The sequence below is a fragment of the Bombina bombina genome, chromosome 9 (assembly GCF_027579735.1).
Source record: "Bombina bombina isolate aBomBom1 chromosome 9, aBomBom1.pri, whole genome shotgun sequence".
In the NCBI taxonomy this organism is placed as follows: domain Eukaryota; kingdom Metazoa; phylum Chordata; class Amphibia; order Anura; family Bombinatoridae; genus Bombina; species Bombina bombina.
This window is the reverse complement of record NC_069507.1, coordinates 163,271,292-163,289,284: the sequence shown is the minus strand read 5'-3', so window position 1 is coordinate 163,289,284 and position 17,993 is coordinate 163,271,292. Positions and strand designations below refer to the sequence as shown.

Sequence of the window (17,993 nt, the reverse complement as noted above, 5' to 3'; positions counted from 1 at the left end):
TATAACTTACTCATGCTTCAGATGCTCCATATATCGAATGTAGATGGTTTTAATTTACTGTCTACATGTGTTATCTAGTCACATTTAAATATGTCACATAGCTGTCAAATGTGATTGTCATTTAGACCTTCATTACTTACATTGTAGAGACTCTAAATGTTTCAGCTGAATAGAGTTGTTGAATCTGGCTGTCAAATCACCCCATAAATCAGAAATTACTGTATTAAGTATAGTTTTAACATTTATCAGTTTGAGAAAAAAAGAAATAAAACCTTAGCAAATATATTCTCCTCTAAGAGAAGTGAGCTGCACAAATTATAATTATAAACGTTACACAGTTACTGCTAAACATTTTTTTCTTTATGACCTGCCTATAAATAACACATTATACAACCCATTATACTGTATGCTAAAATACACACAGGCAAGTGTTTATTGTGGATGATTCTGTTAAAGGGTCACTAAAGTTAAAATTACAGTTTAATTATTCAGATAGAGCAAAAAAAACGAACTTTCTAATATATTTCCATTGCGAAAACATGCACATTCTTTTTATATTTATATGCACACTTTAGGAGGTTCCAGCTATATGTATACACATTTTGTGATTGGCTGATGGATGTCATATGATACAGGGAAAGAGTAAATTGGATTAACTTTGAAATATGCCATAAAATATACTACTGCTCATTTCAAATGCAAAGTGCTATTGCATTGTCTTTTTTTATTGTGTATTTGTCATTTATCCAATTCTGCTGTATGTAGTGGTCCTTTAAAGCTGGCTTATCCAACCTAAGGCCCAGGGGCCACAATGCAGCCCCCTTGTTATATATAACATTTTCCTCTACTCATCTAAAATGAATACGGTATCTTTGTGAAAAATGCAGGGAGGATTTTTTCAATACTTTTATCTTATAATTTTTTTCTTCAAGAGGCAAATGTGTACTGAAAATAGTTTGCAAGCACATATATACTACAAGATCACAAAAGATCTAGCTAATAAAAATACTGACAACTGAACTTCTACCCACATTGGAACTGAAAGTGTTTAAAGCGGTATACAGAACGTGGCATACAGAAGGCAAAACAAGAGCAATAAAATAAAGTAATATTTAACTTTTATTATTGGCTGTGTAGAAAAACATAGTGGCAGGAACTACACACCTGCAGTGAAGGGAAAACAGACGATCTAACACGTTTCACAACCACAAATGGACACTTTTTTTGTCCCAGTAATGCTTTAAACAATTTCACTCCCAATCCAGACTGGAGCTTTTATCATTCTCCTATTATTTATTTGTATAGTAGTTTACTGATCTTTGTCATTTTACTTCCTCAAATATTGTATATTTTTGTTTACATTTGCACATTTGAATGTGTCTTTTGGATATTTTATATTTAGGTGAGAGACCCCCTTTTTGGTCAATTTTTTTTAAATAATGTTTTTAAATGGCCATTATAGTGAAAAATTGTATGTAATTTTAGCACTAGCGAATCTACAAGTCTATGTGTTAAAATGTCCACAAAGGGGCTAAACACATAGTTAAAAAACCACTAGGAAGCTGAAGAGAACTGCTGATTCAGAGCGGAAATGACCAGTGGCCCAGTCAGCAATGAAAAACATGCCGCTGGGTCATGTGAATGCCGCTGCTGAGTGGGTCACCAGCCATTTCCGCTTGGAACCAGCAGTTCTCTTCAGCACTAGTGACTAAAGCCACGTAAAAGGGTTAAAAACATAGTTAGAGCCTGCTATGAAGTAGCGCATGCCATTTTTAATTTTATCATATAGTAATATATTGCCAAAATATTGTAATATTTGAAAAGTATGTCTACACTAGTCTATCACCCGGCATTGCACAAAAACCTAATAAATTACCTTGAAAAATATTATTAATCTGCATGTTTGTTTCTGCAAAGGGCTGCTAAATTCCATAGAGTTGGCTAAATGAGCAGAGTACAAAGTGACAATGATTCATGTTTAAAAAAAAAAAAAGAAGAAGATATAAAGATACATAAAAAGACTAAACAAACAAAATTAAGGGGACACTAAGCAAAAAATAAATACATTCATGATTCAGATAGAGCATGCAATTTTAAAGCAACTTTATAATTTACTCCTATTATCAATTTAGCCACCAATCAGCAAGTGATACCCAGGTTCTGAACCAAAAATGGGCCAGCTCCTAAGCTTTACGTTTCCTGCTTTTCAAATAAAGATACCAAGAGAACAAAGAAAAAATAATAGGAGTAAATTAGAAAGTTTCGTAAAATTGCATGCACTATCTGAATCATGAAAGAAAAAAATTTGGCTTTAGTATCCCTTTAATAAGGGAGGAGGAGAAGGAACCTGTTCTGACGAGCTTACAATTTACATTCACTAACCTACCAGGAATACTGAAGAGTCTGTGACAAACCATGTAAAAACAGTGAATCAATAAACCAAATACATCTCCCAGGACTATCACTAAGTAAAATGATATTTCCTGCAGACTGATTTATATATCTCAGCAAGTGCCAGGCATTTAGATAAAGTATACCTCTGAGACACTGACACAAATCTTAAAAACTTATATTTTACACAGAATGCTGCCTGTCTATGTATAAAGCAGAGAAGTGCATCAGATGTCAAGGATAGGATGGTAAAATAATGCAATTTTCAATAAAATTCTAAGTGGGAGATTTATGAAGACACCAGAAGATACAAAATGGCTGTTGTTTATTTATATGGCATCTTCTACAGATAACTGTGTCTACGCCTCACATTGGTCTGAAGTTGCCAGGCCTGAATCACCCTTTTAGCTCAAATATCTGTGTTATAAGTGGCTACACACGTGAAAAATTACTAAGAGTGCAAATAATATTACATTTTAAATAAAAAAAGCACTCTTAGTCGGAAACAGGTACATTATTACCTCACAAAAATGAGTTGCAACAAGAGAGTACCTAAACCCATTTGAATTTAAATTATCACAGTGCTCACTCTAATATTTGTAAATTATGATCATATATCCAACCATTTTTTTAAACTTATGTCCAAGATCAATCATACTCACACTCATACAATTAAAAAAATACTTAAAGTGATTGTAAACTTTACTAAATTACTGCCCACTATATAAAAGTAATCTTTAAAACATGGGAATAGTGATGTCTCGAATAGTTTGCCGGCGAATAGTTCCCGGCAAACATAGCATGTTCGCGTTCGCCTCGGCGGGCGAACATATGCGATGTTCGATCCGCCCCCTATTTGTCATCATTGAGTAAACTTTGACCCTGAACCTCACAGTCAGAATACACATTACAGCCAATCAGCAGCAGACCCTCCCTCCCAGACCCTCCCACCTCCTGGACAGCATCCATTTTAGATTCATTTGGAAGCTGCATTCTTAGTGAGAGGAGGGACAGTGTAGCTGCTGCTGATTTAATAGGGAAATTGATAGCTAGGCTAGTGTATTCAGTGTCCACTACAGTCCTGAAGGACTCATCTGATCTCTGCTGTAAGGACAGCACCCCAAAAAGCCCTTTTTAGGGCTAGAACATCAGTCTGCTTTTTTTTTTTTCCTGTCTAATCTAATTGCAGTTGCCTGCTTGCCACGTGTGTGTCAGGCTCACAGCGTATACTGTGCCCACTTGCCCAGTGCCACCACTCATATCTGGTGTAACAGTAGTGTTCATTTAAAAAAAAAAAAAAACACTTTTTTTACTGTGAAATAATAGCAGACAGCTGCCAGTACCCAAGATGGCCGCCAATAAGGCAGATGGGGAGGGTTAGAGAGCTGTTTTGGGGGGATCAAGGAGGTTGGGGGCTAAGGGGGGCTGCTACACCACAGCATATGTAAATATGCTAAAAAAATTAAAACATTTTTAAAAACCTTTTATTTTAGTACTGGCAGACTTTCTGCCAGTACTTAAGATGGCGGGGACAATTGTGGCGTGGGGGAGGGAAGGGAGCTGTTTGGGAGGGATCAGGGGGTCTGACGTGTCAGGTGGGAGGCTGATCTCTACACTAAAGCTAAAATTAACCCTGCAAGCTCCCTACAAACTACCTAATTAACCCCTTCACTGCTAGCCATAATACACGTGTGATGCGTAGCAGCATAGCGGCCTTCTAATTACCAGAAAGCAACGCCAAAGTCATATATGTCTGCTATTTCTGAACAAAGGGGATCCCAGAGAAGCATTTACAACCATTTGTGCCATAATTGCACAAGCTGTTTGTAAATAATTTCAGTGAGAAACCTAAAATTGCGACAAAATTTAAGTTTTTTTTTAAATTTGATCGCATTTGGCGGTGAAATGGTGGCATGAAATATACCAAAATGGGCTTAGATCAATACTTTGGGTTGTCTACTACACTACACTTAAGCTAAAATTAACTCTACAAGCTGCCTACATGCTCCCTAATTAACCCCTTCACTGCTGGGCATAAAACACGTGTGGTGCGCAGTGGCATTTAGCAGCCATCTAATTACCAAAAAGCAACGCCAAAGCCATATAAGTCTGCTATTTCTGAACAAAGGGGATCCCAGAGAAGCATTTACAACCATGTATGCCATAATTGCATAAGTTGTTTGTAAATAATTTCTGTGAGAAACCTAAAGTTTGTGAAAAAGTGAACAATTTTTTTTTATTTGATCGCATTTGGCGGTGAAATGGTGGCATGAAATATACCAAAATGGGCCTAGATCAGTACTTTGGGTTGTCTACTACACTACACTTAAGCTAAAATTAACTCTACAAGCTGCCTACATGCTCCCTAATTAACCCCTTCACTGCTGGGCATAAAACACGTGTGGTGCGCAGTGGCATTTAGCAGCCTTCTAATTACCAAAAAGCAACGCCAAAGCCATATAAGTCTGCTTTAATGGCATGTCTGGCACACAGTGTTGGGGCAAGGGTTCATCTGACCACTGATACCTGGTCTGCAAAGCATGGTCAGGGCAGGTTTATCACCTACACTGCGCACTGTGAAGCGGGCGTAACCCTTACACGTAACCCTTACACTACCTGATCGATACAACATCATACCTGATGTTTTAAAGCACGTTATTCCAAACAATTTAGGAATGATAGGTGATTTATGCCCTTTATGGATTAAAACCAGACTCTGCATCAACTATGTAATTTTCCATGGGAGTTTTGCCATGGATCCCCCTCCGGCATGCGACAGTCCAGGTGTTAGTGCCCTTGAAACAACTTTTCCATCACTATTGTGGCCAGAAAGAATCCCTGTGGGTTTTAAAATTCGCCTGCCTATTGAAGTCTATGGCGGTTCGCCAGTTCGCGAACTTATGCGGAAGTTCGCGTCCGCCAACCCAAATTTTTAGGTTCACGACATCACTACATGGGAACTTTAATTAATTAACATTTTGACACTGAATTATGGTAAACATACCGTCATTTCACTGACTGCATCTCCTACTGTATTTAGCAGATCAATGACAAATCCAGCTTCCTTCAATCGCTGTGTGCCCCACAGATGGAATGGTGGTATGTTTACCATAACTCAGTGGTAAATATTTTAAAAAAGAAACGTAAAAATGTTAATGAATTAAAAGTGCCCCTCTTTTAAAGATTCATTTTATATAGTGAGCAGTAATTTAGTAAAGTTTACAATCACTTTAAGCTCTGCAGGTTTGAAAGACAATTATTAATGGAAATATTTAGTATAACACTTCATGAAAGGGAAAAAAGGTTTTCCACAATTTTAAAGTGATATACCACTGAGCCGGAGATACTGTCCCTCATCGGCTAAGCTCCTTCTATAGCGGGGAGCTTTATTAAATTTACCAGTTCGTATTTTACTTTGCATTTACTTATGCTCCTCCTATTGAGAGAGCTTAATTTACCTAAAATTATGAAGCACCCACAGCGCAATATATAATAATTATTTCCTGCTACCAATGGTCCACAATAATGATACACTTTCCCCTTTAAGACATCATCCAAGAATTAAACAGAAAAAAGATCAAGCAATTTAAAAGGGGGGCTACATTCTCACTATGTTACCCTGACACGTGTTTCGCAATCGCACTCCTCCCTTTCCTGTAATTTATCTAGGAAAATTTGGAGTTTTCCAATTCTGAGAATTGGAAGTGCACAATGCAGACTTCACAAGTCTAACCCTACCACATATCTGTCCCTAATTGGCCTAAGCAAAGGTGATGACCTAAGAATACTATGCTAGAAAAATTACAGTGTCATTCCTGGTCAAAACCATTTAAAAGGGACAGTCTACTCCAAAATTATTTTTGTCTAAAAAGATAGATAATCCCCTTATTAATCAATCCCCAGTTTTGCAAAACCAACAGTGGCGAATTAATAAACTTTTTACCTTTGTGATTACCTTATATCTAAGCCTCTGCAGTGCAATTTACAGACTTGTATTTTAGCTAATAACTCCACAGGAGTGAGCACAATGTTATTTATAAGTCATACATGAAATAGCATTGTCGAGCTGTGAAAAGCTATTAAAATGTATTGATGGAAGAGGCAGTTTCTAGCGGATTAGAAACAGGCAGACATTTAGAAGTTTAAAGGTTATAATGTTTATTAATATAACAGCGATAGTTGTGCAAAGCTGGGGAATGGGTAGTAAAGGCGTTATCTATTTTTTTAAACAATAATAATTTTGGAGTAAACTCTCCCTTTAAGAAACGATGGCCTATAAATAGTATAGCTGTTGACCATTTAATAAACTTCTGCTGACATCTTCAGACAGTTTAAAGTGAATGTCAATTTTGATGCTAAAGTGCCTGGTTTTTTAAAATTCGATTAAAAAACAGTGGCACTTTAATTCATCAAAATTTACATTTCACTCCTGTTGAGAGAAAAAAAAACTTACCTTTTAATCTTCAAAGCAGCTCCAGCTTCCTCCGGTTGTTGCAAGCCATTTATGATGTCAGAAATGATGGATAAGTCATCCTCCAATCACGGCTTCCCCCCCCTGGGGGAATCAGTGTCTGATTCAACGCCGTGATTGGAGGAAGCCAGATTTCTCATTTTAGACCCAGGAAGAGGCTTTGCAACGGGCGGAGGAAGCTGGAGCTGCTGTGAAGATTAAAAGGTAAGTTTATCTTTCTCAACAGGAGTGAAATGTAAATTTTGATGAATTAAAGTGCCCCTGTTTTTTAATCGAATTTTTAAAAGCCGGGCACTTTAGCATCAAAATTGACATTCACTTTAAATCCCATTCACAGATTAACATTAGTGAAAGATATAAACATCCTTATGTAAAATAATTATAAAGTTTAGCAATTTGAATGTAGAGCTACAGATATACATAAGTAGATAAACACAAAGATAGACAGAAACACAGAGGCAGACACACAGACACTTGCACGGCAAAGTATAAATAAGATAGCAAGAAAATATGAGGAAAGAGCAGTTAAACTTTTGCCACCAATTTAATTTTAGTCGTGTGTCGGAACAACTAATTGTCTCCATCCAAAAGACATAAAGACAAATCACTGCCAACTTAGATACAAAACTGCAATATATTTTCATCTACTGCATCCCGAGCACACAGCCTGACAATTGTGAGTAAAGAAACTAATCATCATTACACTGTAACAATTCATTTCCCCATGAACATAAACTGCTGTTTTAAGCAAGTGATATTGCTCCAACGCTCATTAAACAGTCAATATTGTCTGATGAATTCCACGATAGTAAGCCTATCTATAATCAGCACATTAGCTAGCCCGTTGCATGGTGTAAACAAATCATGGGTTTCATGAAGGATGATTGGCCAAAAAAAAAAAAACAACAACAAAAAAAAAAACACCAAACTGCATAAAGAAAAAAAAAATTACCATTGTAGGTCACTGTTATCCTTGGCGTTGCATCTAAATCTCTAGAGGACTTCTTTGAGGAATATCCAATTGCTTCTATTGCATACAGTGCTATAAGGTAACAGATCAAGTGTTTCTTCATTTTCTTATACACTTTGAAATCGCAGATTAACCAGGCTTCCAGGGAATCACCTTTGCAATGAAGGCTGAACCGTAGGCTACCTCAGAGTAGAGTCTGAAAAATAAAGAATTCTGGTTTGTAGAGCTTTGTCTTAGAACCTGCACCACAGTTTATAACCATGCTCAAGGAAACAAAATCCCCATACACAGAAACTCCAATAGCCTTATGAAGAGAAATTAAAAAAGGAAAATTTGTACATTGTGTATTGGGGTCATTTTCACACAATAAAAATGCCATAAAGCGAATAGCCATATTTTAGAAAGATGTTAGGTTTCTAGTTCTACATTCAATAACATCATTTTTAACTTTAAAAAAAAAACACAACATATCAATGGATTTATAAACCTCCAAAAACATTATAACATTAAAACAGAGCAAAATATATACATTGAAGGATTTTTGTCGTGCCTTTTGTGTCAATATTATTTTCCTGGAAATTAGGAAAAATTTGCGGTAATAAATAAAAATATGAGTTATATAACAAATATCTATTTAAAGGGATACTAAACCCAATTTCTTTTCTGTGATTCCGATAGAGCATGCAATTTTCAGCAACTTTCTGATTTACTCCTATTATCATTTTTTTTCTTTTGGCATCTTTATTTGAAAAGGCAGGAGTGTAAGCTTAGGAGCCAGCCCACTTCTGGTTTAGAACACGGGTAGCGTTTGATGATTGGTGGCTACATTTAACCACCAATCAGCAAGTGCTACCCTGGTGCCAAACCAAAAATGGGCCGGCTCCTAAGCTTATATTGTTGCTTTTCAAAAAAGATACCAAGAGAACAAAGAAAAAGTGATAATGGGAGTAAATTAGAAAGTTGCTTAAAATTACATGCTCTATCTGAATCATGAAAGAAGAAAAAAATGGATTTAGTATCCCTATAATATAAAAATAATAATTATATTTATTGCAATACAAATATTTTGTGAGTGTGTTTTACATATATAGCAATGACAACTACATATTTATTGTTTTACAATAATACTTTTCAATTTTAAATTGTTGTGATTTTTTTTTTTATATATTAATATTATTTTCCTGGAAAATAGTAACATTTGCTGTTTGTCAAGCACTAAAAAATAGTTACAAGTTGTAACAAATATTTAATAGTTAACATAAAAATATTAAATATGTTTATATAAATATTCTTGTCTGCTTTTACAGTTCTAGTCATGCAAACCCTATATTTTAATATTGTACAATAATACTTTTCTATTGTTGATTTCAAAATGCCTTGTAATGTAAAACCAGTTTGTGTTGGAAGTGGCGTTATAAAAAACCATATTTAAAAGGAGTTACCTACAGGAGGTGTTTAGTGCAGTGTGCAAGGCAGTTCAAGTCAATAAAGTTATATGCCAAGCTGTGATCCCAACTGCTGATCTAATGTACCCTCTGGTAAAGAAAATGCGCATAGATTCTATCCACAAGCAAACAAGGAAAGCACAAAAATACCCAGAGTAGATGAGAATACAAATATTAAAAGCACCAAGTACAAGTCAGCAACTAGGAAATCTAACTTTTGTTCCATTAACTCTACACAGATTTAAGCTCATCTGAAACAGGCTTCATCAAAAATACCATGCCTACTATATTCTGTACCATCTGTTGTGCATGTAGCTATTTCCCAATAGATACCAAAATATATACTCCCACTAATATAGACAGGATAAATAGTGGTGTGCTGCCTTGCCGATAGTCTAACACAGTGTTTTTCAACTAGTGTGCCATGAGAGATCCTCAGGTGTGCCACGGCAGACTGACAACAGTGTGACATATTTTTTAAACTTTGCTTGTTTTTTACTCCCAGTGCAGGGGTAGTTTGTAGGAGGCATGGCATAACAGCACAATACATACAGTATGTGTGTGTATGTGTATATATATATATGCTGTATTAGGCTACAATGTGTGATTTTTTAAAAATTTTGGGATGGTGGTGTGCCACAGGATTTTTTAATGTAAAAAAGTGTGCCACGGCAAAAAAAAGGTTAAAAATCACTGGTCTAACAGTCCACTTAAATTAACCGTAGTCAGAACCCAATGTCATGATCAGCTACAGCAAACCTATCTTGCAAACAAGAAAAGACCGCAACATAAAAGTATATCGTTTATCCATAGTAACAGAGACTGTTTCGCAGCTACACAAGACCCAAGACCGTGAGGGCTGCTAGTTGCGCCACTAGAACAAACGTTAGCTGATGCCAAAACAATGCATATCGTTGGAGTTAAAGTCAATAAATAAAATAAAAACAGTAAAATCAATATAAAGGAGTATAAGAGTTTTAAAGTGCATGTGTTCATAGTTACTGTATATGAAGAATATTCCACAAATTTAGGAGCCAGATATATTATTTTAGGAATTGTTTCGCCCTGGCAGATAGGATTCGGCGCACATCGGTAACCTTGACACAATTAATCAAATTTTCTTCATGATGAAAATGATCAGTTTTTGTTTTTTTTAATTTCACTATTCATTAAGCCAATGTGCAAGCATTAAGCAAAATAAAAACAATTCCATATCAAATGGTAATTAATAATGCATGTTTAATTTAGCTAACCAAATTAAAAGATTACTAGACACATTTAGTACGGTAAGAAATATCTCTAACGACAAAAGATAATCTAGCGTGTAATGTGTATTTTATGTATTGCGATTATCAATTCTAATAAATAAAAATGTGTTACTGCAGAAGTAGTTCAGGCCGATTAGCTTAGGGAGTTAATAATGAAATATATCTGGAAGTTTCACATTTTCTATGCTTCCCATTTTCTCCATGCTGGGTCAAAGGGACATTAAATCCCAAATGTTTCTTTCATGATTCAGAAAGACTATGGTATTATAAATGGATATGAAACCCAAAAACTTCCTTTTGTGATTAAGACAGAGCATACAATTTAAAAAAAAGTTTCCAATTTACTTCTATTATCAAAATTTGCTTAGTTTCCATGGTATTTTTGGTGAAAAGATACCTAGGTAGATGTCTGGAGCACTATATGGCAGAAGATAGTGCTGCTATCTAGTGCTCTTGCAATCAGATAACATTCTTGCAAAACTGCTGCCATATAGTTCTCCAGACACGTGCACGCTCTTGAGCCTATGGCCTCTATGTATCAAGCCGTCTACTTACCTGCATTCGCCGGCCCAATATGCTCGCCTACCATCGCCGCCGCGGACCTGAATACGTTTGCCAAAGTTATCAAGAAAGCTGTCAAGAAGCCGCGCACCCATTACAGAGCGATGAGCAGCGGACTGTTGTTAACTGACAGTCATCGATCTTGCTGCTCATCGGCTTCTTCGCAGCTTTCTTGCTAGCTTGTCACTAAGCAACCACACTAAACTATACTGTTTTACCCCCTAAACCGCCGCTCCAGAAAACCCCCCCGCACCTAAATAAAGTTATTACCCCCTAAACCACCGCTCCTGGACCCTGCCGCAACTATAATATATTAACCCCTAAACCGCCGCTCCCGGACCCCGTTGCCACCTACATTATACCTATTTACCCCTAATCTGCCGCCCCCTATACCGCCGCCACCTATATTAAAGTTATTAACCCCTATCCTGCGGATCCCGGACCCCGCCGCAACTAAATTAAATGTTTAACCCCTAAACCGCCGCTCCCGGAGCCCGCTGCAACTAAATTAAATGCTTAACCCCTAAACCGCTGATCCCGGACCCCGCTGCCACCTATATTAAACTTATTAACCCCTAAACCTAAGTCTAACACTAACACCAACCTAACTTAATTATTTAAATAAATCTAAATAATATTACAATTATTAACTAAATTATTCCTATTTAAAACTAAATACTTACCTGTAAAATAAACCCTAAAATAGCTACAATATAACTAATAATTATATTGTAGCTATTTTTGGATTTATTTTTATTTTACAGGCAACTTTGTATTTATTTTAACTAGGTACAATAGCTATTAAATAGTTATTAACTATTTAATAGCTACCTAGTTAAAATAACTACAAAATTACCTGTAAAATAAAACCTAACCTAAGTTACAAATACACCTAACACTACACTATCATTAAATTAATTTAAAAAATTAACTACAATTACCTAAAATTAAAGGCCTAGATTTAGAGTTCGGCGGTAGCCGTCAAAACCAGCGTTAGAGGCTCCTAACGCTGGTTTTGGCCGCCCGCTGGTATTTGGAGTCAGTGATTAAAGGGTCTAACGCTCACTTTTCAGCCGCGACTTTTCCATACCGCAGATCCCCCTACGCCATTTGCGTAGCCTATCTTTTCAATGGGATCTTTCTAACGCTGGTATTTAGAGTCGTTTCTGCAGTGAGCGTTAGAGCTCTAACGACAAGATTCCAGCCGCCTGAAAATAGCAGGAGTTAAGAGCTTTCTGGCTAACGCCGGTTTATAAAGCTCTTAACTACTGTACCCTAAAGTACACTAACACCCATAAACTACCTATGTACCCCTAAACCGAGCTCCCCCCACATCGCCGCCACTCGATTAAAATTTTTAACCCCTAATCTGCCGACCGCCACCTACGTTATACTTATGTACCCCTAATCTGCTGCCCCTAACCCCGCCGACCCCTATATTATATTTATTAACCCCTAACTTGCCCCCCACAACGTCGCCGCAAGCTACTTAAAATAATTAACCCCTAATCTTCCGACCGCAAATCGCCGCCACCTACGTTATCCCTATGTACCCCTAATCTGCTGCCCCTAACATCGCCGACCCCTATGTTATATTTATTAACCCCTAATCTGCCCCCCACAACGTCGCCGACACCTACCTACACTTATTAACCCCTAATCTGCCGAGCGGACCTGAGCGCTACTATAATAAATGTATTAACCCCTAATCCGCCTCACTAACCCTATCATAAATAGTATTAACCCCTAATCTGCCCTCCCTAACATCGCCGACACCTACCTTCAATTATTAACCCCTAATCTGCCGACCGGAGCTCACCGCTATTCTAATAAATGTATTAACCCCTAAAGCTAAGTCTAACCCTAACACTAACACCCCCCTAACTTAAATATAATTTACATCTAACGAAATAAATTAACTCTTATTAAATAACTTATTCCTATTTAAAGCTAAATACTTACCTGTAAAATAAATCATAATATAGCTACAATATAAATTACATTTATATTATAGCTATTTTAGGATTAATATTTATTTTACAGGCAACTTTGTAATTATTTTAACCAGGTACAATAGCTATTAAATAGTTAAGAACTATTTAATAGTTACCTAGTTAAAATAATTACAAATTGACCTGTAAAATAAATCCTAACCTAAGTTATAATTAAACCTAACACTACCCTATCAATAAAATAATTAAATAAACTACCTACAATTACCTACAATTAACCTAACACTACACTATCAATAAATTAAATAAACACAATTGCTACAAATAAATACAATTAAATAAACTATCTAAAGTACAAAAAATAAAAAAGAACTAAGTTACAGAAAATAAAAAAATATTTACAAACATAAGAAAAATATTACAACAATTTTAAACTAATTACACCTACTCTAAGCCCCCTAATAAAATAACAAAGCCCCCCAAAATAAAAAATTCCCTACCCTATTCTAAAATACAAAAATTACAAGCTCTTTTACCTTACCAGCCCTGAACAGGGCCCTTTGCGGGGCATGCCCCAAGAATTTCAGCTCTTTTGCCTGTAAAAAAAAACATACAATACCCCCCCCCCAACATTACAACCCACCACCCACATACCCCTAATCTAACCCAAACCCCCCTTAAATAAACCTAACACTAAGCCCCTGAAGATCTTCCTACCTTGTCTTCACCTCACCAGGTATCACCGATCCGTCCTGGCTCCAAGATCTTCATCCAACCCAAGCGGGGGTTGGCGATCCATAATCCGGTGCTCCAAAGTCTTCCTCCTATCCGGCAAGAAGAGGACATCCGGACCGGCAAACATCTTCTCCAAGCGGCATCTTCTATGTTCTTCCATCCGATGACGACCGGCTCCATCTTGAAGACCTCCAGCGCGGATCCATCCTCTTCTTCCGACGACTAGACGACGAATGACGGTTCCTTTAAGGGACGTCATCCAAGATGGCGTCCCTCGAATTCCGATTGGCTGATAGGATTCTATCAGCCAATCGGAATTAAGGTAGGAATTTTCTGATTGGCTGATGGAATCAGCCAATCAGAATCAAGTTCAATCCGATTGGCTGATCCAATCAGCCAATCAGATTGAGCTCGCATTCTATTGGCTGTTCCGATCAGCCAATAGAATGCGAGCTCAATCTGATTGGCTGATGGGATCGGCCAATCGGATTGAACTTGATTCTGATTGGCTGATTCCATCAGCCAATCAGAAAATTCCTACCTTAATTCCGATTGGCTGATAGAATCCTATCAGCCAATCGGAATTCGAGGGACGCCATCTTGGATGACGTCCCTTAAAGGAACCGTCATTCGTCGTCTAGTCGTCGGAAGAAGAGGATGGATCCGCGCTGGAGGTCTTCAAGATGGAGCCGGTCGTCATCGGATGGAAGAACATAGAAGATGCCGCTTGGAGAAGATGTTTGCCGGTCCGGATGTCCTCTTCTTGCCGGATAGGAGGAAGACTTTGGAGCACCGGATTATGGATCGCCAACCCCCGCTTGGGTTGGATGAAGATCTTGGAGCCAGGACGGATCGGTGATACCTGGTGAGGTGAAGACAAGGTAGGAAGATCTTCAGGGGCTTAGTGTTAGGTTTATTTAAGGGGGGTTTGGGTTAGATTAGGGGTATGTGGGTGGTGGGTTGTAATGTTGGGGGGGGGTATGGTATGTTTTTTTTTACAGGCAAAAGAGCTGAAATTCTTGGGGCATGCCCCGCAAAGGGCCCTGTTCAGGGCTGGTAAGGTAAAAGAGCTTGTAATTTTTGTATTTTAGAATAGGGTAGGGAATTTTTTATTTTGGGGGGCTTTGTTATTTTATTAGGGGGCTTAGAGTAGGTGTAATTAGTTTAAAATTGTTGTAATATTTTTCTTATGTTTGTAAATATTTTTTTATTTTCTGTAACTTAGTTCTTTTTTATTTTTTGTACTTTAGATAGTTTATTTAATTGTATTTATTTGTAGCAATTGTGTTTATTTAATTTATTGATAGTGTAGTGTTAGGTTAATTGTAGGTAATTGTAGGTAGTTTATTTAATTATTTTATTGATAGGGTAGTGTTAGGTTTAATTATAACTTAGGTTAGGATTTATTTTACAGGTCAATTTGTAATTATTTTAACTAGGTAACTATTAAATAGTTCTTAACTATTTAATAGCTATTGTACCTGGTTAAAATAATTACAAAGTTGCCTGTAAAATAAATATTAATCCTAAAATAGCTATAATATAATTATAATTTATATTGTAGCTATATTAGGATTTATTTTACAGGTAAGTATTTAGCTTTAAATAGGAATAAGTTATTTAATAAGAGTTAATTTATTTCGTTAGATGTAAATTATATTTAAGTTAGGGGGGTGTTAGTGTTAGGGTTAGACTTAGCTTTAGGGGTTAATACATTTATTAGAATAGCGGTGAGCTCCGGTCGGCAGATTAGGGGTTAATAATTGAAGGTAGGTGTCGGCGATGTTAGGGAGGGCAGATTAGGGGTTAATACTATTTATGATAGGGTTAGTGAGGCGGATTAGGGGTTAATACATTTATTATAGTAGCGCTCAGGTCCGCTCGGCAGATTAGGGGTTAATAAGTGTAGGTAGGTGTCGGCGACGTTGTGGGGGGCAGATTAGGGGTTAATAAATATAACATAGGGGTCGGCGATGTTAGGGCAGCAGATTAGGGGTACATAGGGATAACGTAGGTGGCGGCGGTTTACGGAGCGGCAGATTAGGGGTTAAAAGTGTAATGCAGGGGTCAGCGATAGCGGGGGCGGCAGATTAGGGGTTAATAAGTGTAAGGTTAGGGGTGTTTAGACTCGGGGTACATGTTAGAGTGTTAGGTGCAGACGTAGGAAGTGTTTCCCCATAGGAAACAATGGGGCTGCGTTAGGAGCTGAACGCTGCTTTTTTGCAGGTGTTAGGTTTTTTTTCAGCTCAAACAGCCCCATTGTTTCCTATGGGAGAATCGTGCACGAGCACGTTTTTGAGGCCGGCCGCGTCCGTAAGCAACTCTGGTATCGAGAGTTGCATTTGCGGTAAAAATGCTCTACGCTCCTTTTTTGGAGCCTAACGCAGCATTTGTTTGAACTCTCGATACCAGAGTTAAATTTATGGTGCGGCCAGAAAAAAACCCGCGGAGCGTTAACAGCCCTTTTACCGCCGAACTCTAAATCTAGGCCAAAGACAATTAAATAAACTAAACTATAGTACAAAAACAAACAAACACTAAATTACAGAAAATAAAAAAAATTACAAGAACTTTAAAGTAATTGCACCTAATCTAAGTCCCCTAATAAAATAAAAAAGCCCCCCAAAATAATAAAATACCCTACCCTATACTAAATTACAAAGTAATCAGCTCTTTTACCAGCCCTTAAAAGGGCTTTTTGCAGGGCATTGCCCCAAAGTAATCAGCTCTTTTACCTGTAAAAAAAAAAAATACAACCCCCCCCAACATTACAACCCACCACCCACACACCCCTACTCTAAAACCCACCCAAACCCCCCTTTAAAAAACCTAACCCCCTGAAGATCACCCTACCTTGAGCCGTGTTCACCCAGCCGGGCCGAATTCTTCATCCAAGCGGGGGCAGAAGAGGTCCTTCATCCAGCCGAAGTCTTCATCCAAGCGGCGTCTTCTATCTTCAATCATCCGGAGCGGAACCATCTTCCATCAAGCCGACGCGGAGCCATCTTCTTCCGACGACGTCCTAACACCGAATGCCTGGTCCTTTAAATGACGTCATCCAAGATGGCGTCCCTCAAATTCCGATTGGCTGATATTGCGACTTCAATTCTATTGGATGATCCAATCAGCCAATGGGATTGAACTTCAATCCGATTGGCTGATTACATCAGCCAATCGGATTTTTCCTACCTTAATTCCGATTGGCTGATAGAATCCTATCAGCCAATCGGAATTCAAGGAACCCCATCTTGGATGACGTCATTTAAAGTACCAGGCATTCAGTGTTAGGACGTCGTTGGAAGATGGCTCCGCTCCGGATGATTGAAGATAGAAGGCGCCACTTGGATGAAGACTTCGGCAGGATGGAGGACCTCTTCTGCCCCGCTTGGATGAAGAATTCGGCCTGGCTGGGTGAACACGGCTCAAGGTAGGGTGATCTTCAGGGGGTTAGTGTTAGGTTTTTTAAGGGGGGTTTGGGTGGGTTTTAGAGTAGGGGTGTGTGGGTGGTGGGTTGTAATGTTGGGGGGGCTTATATTTTTTTTTACAGGTAAAAGAGCTGATTACTTTGGGGCAATGCCCCGCAAAAAGACCTTTTAAGGGCTGGTAAAAGAGCCGATTACTTTGTAATTTAGTATAGGGTAGGACATTTTATTATTTTGGTTTTTTTTTTATTTTATTAGGGGGCTTAGATTAGGTGTAATTAGTTTAAAGTTCTTGTAATTTTTTTATTTTCTGTAATTTAGTGTTTGTTTTTTTTTGTACTATAGTTTAGTTTATTTGTCTTTAATTTTAGGTAATTGTAGTTAATTTTTTAATTAATTTAATGATAGTGTAGTGTTAGGTGTATTTGTAACTTAGGTTAGGTTTTATTTTACAGGTAATTTTATAGTTATTTTAACTAGGTAGTTATTAAATAGTTAATAACTATTTAATGGCTATTGTACCTAGTTAAAATAAATACAAAGTTGCCTGTAAAATAAAAATAAATCCGAAAATAGCTACAATATAATTATTAGTTATATTGTAGCTATTTTAGGGTTTATTTTACAGGTAAGTATTTAGTTTTAAATAGGAATAATTTAGTTAATAATTGTAATATGTATTTAGATTTATTTAAATAATATTTAAGTTAGGGGGGTGTTAGTGTTAGTCTTAGGTTTAGGGGTTAATAAGTTTAATATAGGTGACGGCAGGGTTCGG

The 17,993-nt window shown here is 37.3% G+C and overlaps 1 protein-coding gene across 1 annotated transcript in view; it reads right to left on the bottom strand.

Annotated features, from left to right (window-relative positions):
* The window catches only part of SEMA4G (semaphorin 4G), a 531,345-nt gene that overhangs the window by 422,967 nt on the left and 90,385 nt on the right, over positions 1-17,993 (bottom strand). Inside the window, exon 2 of the mRNA XM_053692470.1 lies at positions 7,815-8,028. Coding sequence (XP_053548445.1) covers positions 7,815-7,935 — 121 coding nt within the window. The 5' untranslated portion in view covers positions 7,936-8,028. The remainder of the gene's footprint in view (positions 1-7,814; positions 8,029-17,993) is intronic.